The sequence below is a fragment of the Antrostomus carolinensis genome, unplaced genomic scaffold (assembly GCF_000700745.2).
Source record: "Antrostomus carolinensis isolate BGI_N321 unplaced genomic scaffold, ASM70074v2 scaffold2636, whole genome shotgun sequence".
Lineage (NCBI taxonomy): Eukaryota > Metazoa > Chordata > Aves > Caprimulgiformes > Caprimulgidae > Antrostomus > Antrostomus carolinensis.
In genome coordinates this window covers 1-7,292 of record NW_010322351.1, presented here as the reverse complement: position 1 = coordinate 7,292, position 7,292 = coordinate 1, and the positions used below count along the sequence as shown (strand labels likewise).

The window sequence follows — 7,292 nt, the reverse complement described above, 5'->3', positions numbered from 1 at the left end:
CTGGCTGGGACCCATGCCCCGTTGCGCGTGCTGTGTCACCCATCAGTTGCTGGAGAAAAGGACGTTTCCCACCGGAGGACGCAGCCCCAGGCGCTTTTGGATGAAGGCTGCGATCAGGCGCTGGGGCCGCTGCTGGTATTCCCACAGCACCTCGTGGGAGGCCCGGATCTGGTCCCCCTCCAGCCGGTCCAGGAGTGTCACGCAGACAACAGCGGCTGCAGGGCGGTCAAAACAGAGTTACCTCACGCCTGACATCCACATTTAATTTAAAAAATTTGGTTTAGTGTACTTTTCTAGCTACAGCCGTTAGGAATGTGTTTTTGGCCTTCAGGGTGTCTGAATCTCGCACCAAGGCGAACCCTCGGGCTGGGGAACAGCAGGGAAGGATGCAGAAGCGGCTGCAGGAGGACTCACCTTTCAGGCCACACAGCCCACACAGGGCAGCGAACGCCGTGGACTCCATCTCAATGTTCCTCACGCCGGCGTCATAAGCTCTTTTTAAGTACTTTAACTTTTTTTCACTGGAAAAAGAGCACAATGCTCCATCTAATCTCCCCTGACCTTGAAAGGAAGCAGAGAAGTGTCACTGCTGGCCCTGCGTGGGTTTGCTGTCGCGCTGAACCAGGTGTAGCTTCCAGTGGGAAGTCCAGCAGTGCCTACGATTTGTCTGAAGCTGATTAAGTTTTCCTTTGAGTACTTACTCATATTAACCTCAGTGTTTAAAGCCAGTGCGCTGTATCTCTGTATAGAGGAGAAAATTGCGCAGGTTTTAACGTTTGTACAAAGGAGCAGTGAGCCCACAGGCGTCAAGTACAAGGGGCACATTGCACTCTGCGGGGACACGGCATCACAGCTCCTCTGAGGTCCGTGCCCTATGTCAGCTGTAAGGACTGACAGGTTAAATCCAAAAGATGCCAAACTGCTGTGGAAGAGGCACTGCAAGCTGTGCCGAAGGGGAAAACTGGGGAGAGGAAAGCCCCCTAATTTATGTTTAATTTTTCTGAAGGGGCTGCCACGGACAGCAGGCAGCTGGAGCGAGTGGCGTTCCCTGCTCGGGTGGCGTGGGGGCTGGCCGGGGAGCTGCTGCTCCCTCCGCTCCCAGCCCAGCCCAGGGCATGGCCGCGGGCAGGGTCTGGTGCCCTGCTCGGACCCTCTCCTCTAACTCCACTGGTGGCTTTGGCTGTCCTGCAGCCACAGCTGGGAGCACAGAGCAGACCTGTGCCCACTGCACTGTGCAAAGTCCTTGATGCAAACAGAATGTACACCAGAGGCTGTGCTAACCTGGGCAGAGTGCTTCATTTTATTGCTTTTCCTACTGTTAATCCTCTCAAATGGCTTTTTGTTTAAATAAAACATGGCCTTGAGCAATACACAGATGGTCACATTTGCAAGCAGATCTAAAGGTTTATAAATAGTCCTCAGATTATTAATTCTTCATTTATTGCATTTCATCTACTCTGCAATCAGCATTTAATTTTGCAAAGGAAACGGTTCCAGAGTAACCAAAGTTTGTTTACGTAAATGTTGTGTGCTTCCTGGCATTTTTCTAGTGTGTGATGGTTCTGAAGTTACAATCTTGTTGTAGGAAACAACCCAGCTAACCCATTTGCTAGGGTCGCTACAGGATTGTGGGTGAGGGGCTGGTTTCTTTGCCAGGGTGCAGCTACTGGCCTCCCAGTTTCAGAGGGTCTGAGCCTGCTCCCAGGTAACAGCTGGACTGGGGAGCAGCAGAGATGCTCTAACCTACCAGGCGGGTCTGCTCCTACAGCCCTTCTTAGACTTTGGTAGCGTGGATAGTTTTGCCTACATAAGAACATAAAAACTTAGCATTATGTTTGTGAGGAGAAACGACAGTCAAAGATTGTTTTACCTTCGTAGAAGTCATAGGTGCACATGGTATGGCCGATGAGTGTGGGAAAGTCGGGAACCTCCTTGCTGCAGGAGAGCAGTTCCTCTGCGAGGTCCTTGTCCAGCTCGGTGCTCCGCACCACCACGTCATCCAGCACCACCTGCTCAAACCGTGGCTTGAAGGAGGAGTCCACTGCCGTGTCCGTGATCACAACAGACCCGGCCTCGATCCCTGTGAAAACAAAGGCCGAGGCTAAGCCAGAGCTCATAACACTTGTGACCTGCTGCAAACCTTCAGCATGCCAGGCAAGTCTCTATAGATACACGTGTGACTGTGGGGTTGTTCTTTTTAGCAAGTAAAGCAGAGGTAAGAGAATAATTGAAATTTATGCAGTAGCACAGATGTACAAGTCAAACGTACAGAATCAGCACACGGTGAGTGGTTGTGGGAACGTGCTGAGCAACAGCATTTTAACTGCTTCTGGCTCACAGAGATGGTGCCCCACCACCAGCCTGTGCACGCACCAGCAGCACCAGTGCCCTGGCTGGGCTCTCACCAGCACGGGGGACTACAGGCACTGGGATGCCCAGGAGGATCTCAAAGCATGAGAGAGCGACTTCCAGTCAGGTGTTTTCTCTTTGAAAAGTGATGTGCAATTGTTCTGAATTCAAAGCCTTTGTTCATCATGAAAACGTGTGCTCTCCTAAGCCAGTTGCTAGAATTTTGATGGGTCTTAAACTCCCCCAAAAATATCACATTGATTGATATTTGGGAACCTCACGAAATGCTAAAAGCTCATAACTGCATGACCTATTGCTGAGAATTTTCTTTTATGAATAGCTTTCTTTGCTCTGAAGGAAGCCCATGGATGGATAGCTTACCTAAACCTCCAGAAGTACCGATGCGTATGATAGTAACGTCTCGGCATTTTGCATGGTGCAGCAGTTTGATTAGTTCATGAAGCATGATGGAAATGGAAGGGATGCCCATCCCGTGCTGTTGGGACGAGAGAAAAAAAAAATGTCATTCCCTGTGGCGCTGCAGCAGGTGACAGGTACGTGACTGCAGCGAGCTCAGGGCTACACTGTGGCCTCTTTCCACTGAGGAGGCCAACAGCAATTTTTTGAGGGAGGAGAGACATCTCGGGGCCTTTGCAGCCTGTCCAGGTAAAATGTCTAACCCTCTTCTCTTGACGTTTTTAAGGCTCTTTTTATTAACAGAGCTGGTGTTCATCCCTGGGGACCAGTACGTCAGGTGCACAGATGACATCTCTCCTTCGAGAAAGGTCTATCCATGAACACATCCAGCAGATGAAAGCTCCAAGACCTTCCCCTTGTGCCACCCGTCCTTATGCTACATGCTGACTTCCATTCTTTGTCATGTCCTGCTCGTACTCTTGGAGTGGTGAGTTTCAGTGAGGACAATCCAAGCCTCTGCTTCTTCAGGTGCCTCCCAGCCCGTCCTTGCCCCGCACGGGAGCCCCTCTGCCCGTGTCGCTGGTCACGAAGGACGACGGATGGGTTCGTGCCCATTGGTGAGGACTGGTTTTGGGGTCAGGTGTTTGCTGTGTGAAGCCTCGTGCCTTGCAGGCCACCTGTCCTCCTTCCTGGCTCACATCACCCACCCTGGTGTCCCTCTGTTCCCAGCTCCTGCCTGGCTGCCTGCAGGCTCTCCCCTCTGCGGGCACCAGCCTCTCCCCGTCCTCTGCCACAGCTCCTGGTGCCCCACTGCCCTGTCTCCGCTGCCGCTGCGCTGGCCTGGCAGATGTTCAGCACATCTCAAGCTGTCAGGGCTGCCTCTGCTTTCTGCCCAGCGCTCCCTCATGTGATCATCTTAGTTTTCAGCTCTATCGCTCAACCGATGTCCTTTTCTCAGCTTTACCTTTAAAAACAAAAGGTGTTTGGTGGTGTGGAGTTTTTTTTCCCATGAAAAATGCCTTATGTTTTTTTGGTTCCATCATCGTGTTCAAAAATCCGAAGGAAGCGGATGTAAAGAAGCAGTTAATTTAACGTATGCAGTCAGTTTTCGTATTGCTTTGTCTCTTTTCATTTGGCTGTGAGGCTGATGGTCTGTTGGGCTTGTATCATGTTTTAAATATGAAAACTTCTGCATGTCGTTATTCTGGAACATCAGCCTGACTTAATTGCCAATGCCTAAAAAATTTATTCTCACTGTAAATACTCAAAGCAGGAAACCGTGTTCCTTCCCCCGGTATGTTTGAGTTCATTTGTGTTTCTAAGCAACTTGCAAAAATGTGATGCTGGCAGCTGCTCTGCACGAAGCGTTTTGGGGGAGGCTGGCTGTGTGCTCTGCCCCGCGTCGCCTCGCAGGGACGAGCCCCGGGGTTGATGGCTTCTGCATTGGTGCAAAACTGGTGCATGGCCAAGAGCTCAGCGTCAGCTTCTCTTCTAGCTGTGTCATAACTGCTGCCAGATTGGGGAACAGCAAAACTTGGGGTTTTTTTCCCCTTGGATCCTGTCAGAGTGATTCCCTCAGGCTTTTCCATCAGTCAGGTTTGGTTTGGTTTTGTCAGAGGCACCAAACGCGAGCTCTGTTGTGTGAGTGATGCCATCTCCTGTGACTCAGATTTAAGACTGATCTTGTGCCTGAAGAAATCGTGGCAGGACCAAGCCTTGGGGTGTGAGCACCCACCAGCACAGCCTGCATTTGCTTTTTCCTTTTTCCAAAAATTCTGCTGCTCTTAAAGAATAATTAATAACAAAGCAAGATTTTTACTTTAAAGCTCATGTCAGTGTAATACTTCCAGTTCATGCGTGGTGGGAAGTGGTCTTTGCCTCTTGAATTGCCAGACTGCTGAGCTGAGCAAAATATGTGAGCCTTCATTTTTAATGTGATGCTTTTTAAGCTGAACATGTAGGGTGCTGAGAAATATCATTCAAACAGAAGAAGCTTTATCATGGCTGAAAGGTTGTACTGGTGGTAACTGCTGAAAGCCGAAAAGAGGGGAAAAAAATCTGCTGGTGGGTGTTGTGGGAAGCAGAGACATGGGAGGGAGAGGTTGTGGTGGCCACCCTCCCTGCTGCTGGGGAGAAGAGCCAGCCCACTGCGGGACCACGCCGGCAGCAGCAGAACCCAGGGCAGGGGCTGCAGCGAGTGCCTGGGCTGGAAAACCCGTGCGGTGGTACTTACACTGATGGAGAGCACCGGCCCTGCCCGGTACATGGCGTAGCGGTCCGTCCCCGCGCAGATGTCTGCCAGGTCCTCCCCGTCCCCCGTCAGTCCCAGCTCCTTGTGCATGAACTGGGCAAACGCTCTCATCCTCTTTGGGCTGCCACCAACGCAGACGAACTGGGTGTAAAATATGAACGTGTTGGTACTTTTTAGCTAAAATAGGTACCAAGATTCAGTTGTGATGTGGCAGTGGTGGGCTGCACTGGACGCTCTCCCCAGAGCACAGCGGGATGCTGCTTCCTTGCAGGCAGTCAGGGGACATCAGAACAACTGAGGGTCTCAAAACCAGGAATTAACATTGAAACCAAGCTGTTACTCCTTCAGGGTGGTGACTATGCCAGGTCCAGACAGCTGTACAGCTGTACATACTTGGGTATCAGTCCCAGGCCCAGAAAATGTAAAATAATTCAGCAAATTTAAGCTGTTAGTGTTCCTACTAACAGCAAAGCAAAACCAGATGTTAGAGTAGCTTGTTGTTTAATTTATTCTATCTACAGTGTCAACTGCAATTAGTGAGTACTGCTGATGTCACAGAGGCTGCAAAGCCAGGGAGAAAAAGGACAAATTTTACATATTAAAAGAAAAAATGCTCCCTGAACGCAGGAGAGGGACCAGCATGTGGCTGCACGGGCAGTGCTGCTGATGCGGCCGGAAGCGCCGCAGGGGAGCGGGAGCCCGTGTGCAGCAGTGGCTGTGCCAGGATCCAGCCCCGGGGCCTGGGGTGCTGCAGCTCCGATTTGAAATGGAAGAGGAATGTAGTCGTGACAGGCTGGGCCTGACAGCAGGGCTCAGCCAAAAATGCAACAACCTCTTTACCTTGTCTTCTTTTTTTAGGTGCTTTGACAAACGCTTCCTCCGTTTGCCCTCTAACATGGCGGCCAATATAAAACCAGGTTTTAAAGAACTCAGGGTAATTTTTTAAAAGGATAATTTTCTATTGGGATTGCCCAGTTGTCCCTGAGTCCCTCTGCCGAGGAGCCAGACCCCGTCCCCGGCGGAAGCATCCACAGCAGCGGGGACCCAGCACAAGGCAGCAGATCTGTGGGATGAGGGGCTGGGAGCCCCACGGGGCTGGGAGCTGTGGCCTCTGTTTGCAGCTGCTCTTTACCTTTATGTCCCCAAACATTGCCGGCAGGTTGTGCGTCTTCGTTCCCAAGTCCAAGTGATACAGAACGTCCTCCTCCATCGCGTCCAAGTGCGGGTTTTTGATGTGGACAAGCCCACTGCTGCGGGGAGATGGGGTGAAGGTGAAGCCGGGTCAGGGGCAGCGGGCATGGGGCAGTGACCGCAGGAATGGGGACAGGGCAGGACGGGCGTGGGGTGGCCTGGCAGCCCCGCGAGGGACACACACACACACAGAGGTGTCAGGGAAGGGATGGGACAGGGATGGGGACGAGCCAGCTCTGTGTGGCCTCCAGGGTGGCTGCCTTTCTGTCAGGCCCTGCTGTCGCACAAGCTGTCCTCCTCCTTCCATCCACTGCTACTGGTCACCCCTGTGACATCTCTTATCACATCTGCTTATTTGGCAAAAAATGTTTCTCAATATTTATCATCAATTCTGTCAATGGCAACCTTAGCTCTTTCTTTCATAGAATTCTGCCAGAAATATCTAGCAGGTAATGTGCTGTGCTATTTTCTATGTGACAGCTTATTAAGCCCTTAGCGAATCGGGATTTTATAGTTATATTGTCCCAAATAACTGCCTGGCAGTACAACTGCACATTAAATTCAGGTTCTGCAGACAGCAGGAGGCCAGTTTGCCTTCCCTTTCCACCTCCTTTAATAGATGGAAAGCAACTGAGTAACAATACAGGTCAATTTTATAAATAAGGCTTAAACAAAACCCAGAGAACGTTTTTCTTGTCTTATTAAAACAAATTCAAACCCTCCCCTGTTACTCACCCAGAGTAACCTGTTGTTTCAGTCATAGTGGCTCTACCAGAGTCAGCTGAAAGCGATACTCTGCAGGGAAGGTAAGGAAAACACCCCGCTATTTCTTCAGCTGTTGGGTTTTGGAGCTCAGGAGAGGTTTTAAGGGGCTCTGCAGGGGGCTAAATACCGTCCCTGGCTTTGTGCAGCTCCCAAGATCAACAGTGGCCGGTCCCCTCCGCCCACTCCCCTTTGCCCCAGCTGTTGCTGGAGGTTCCTCTTCGCCCGGCGCCGTGGTTTGTCCCAGATTGGCTGTTTTTGCAGGTGTGTCTCCATTAACCTCGCCTGGGCGAGGGCTGGGGCCATCCAGCCGCTCGCCCTC

At 51.2% G+C, this 7,292-nt stretch overlaps 1 protein-coding gene across 1 annotated transcript; it reads right to left on the bottom strand.

The window, feature by feature from the left end:
- Positions 1 to 42: 42 nt before the first annotated feature.
- UPP2 (uridine phosphorylase 2) lies at positions 43 to 6,969 on the bottom strand. Its single transcript, XM_010170190.1, has 7 exons — positions 6,944 to 6,969; positions 6,150 to 6,267; positions 5,000 to 5,158; positions 2,731 to 2,845; positions 1,871 to 2,080; positions 415 to 561; positions 43 to 215 (listed from the first exon to the last, which is right to left on the bottom strand). Exons 1-7 carry the CDS (start codon positions 6,967 to 6,969, stop codon positions 43 to 45), a joined length of 948 nt encoding a protein of 315 aa, XP_010168492.1.
- Between the last annotated feature and the right edge of the window lie 323 nt (positions 6,970 to 7,292).

Coding starts and splice junctions, on each gene's coding strand:
- UPP2 (XM_010170190.1), bottom strand. CDS start 6,969: ATGACTGAAACAACAGGTTACTCTGG. Junction 2,846..4,999: donor GGCCGGTGCTCTCCATCAGT/GTAAGTACCACC, acceptor TCGTCCCAACAG/CACGGGATGGGCATCCCTTC. Junction 562..1,870: donor CACCTATGACTTCTACGAAG/GTAAAACAATCT, acceptor CTTCCTTTCAAG/GTCAGGGGAGATTAGATGGA.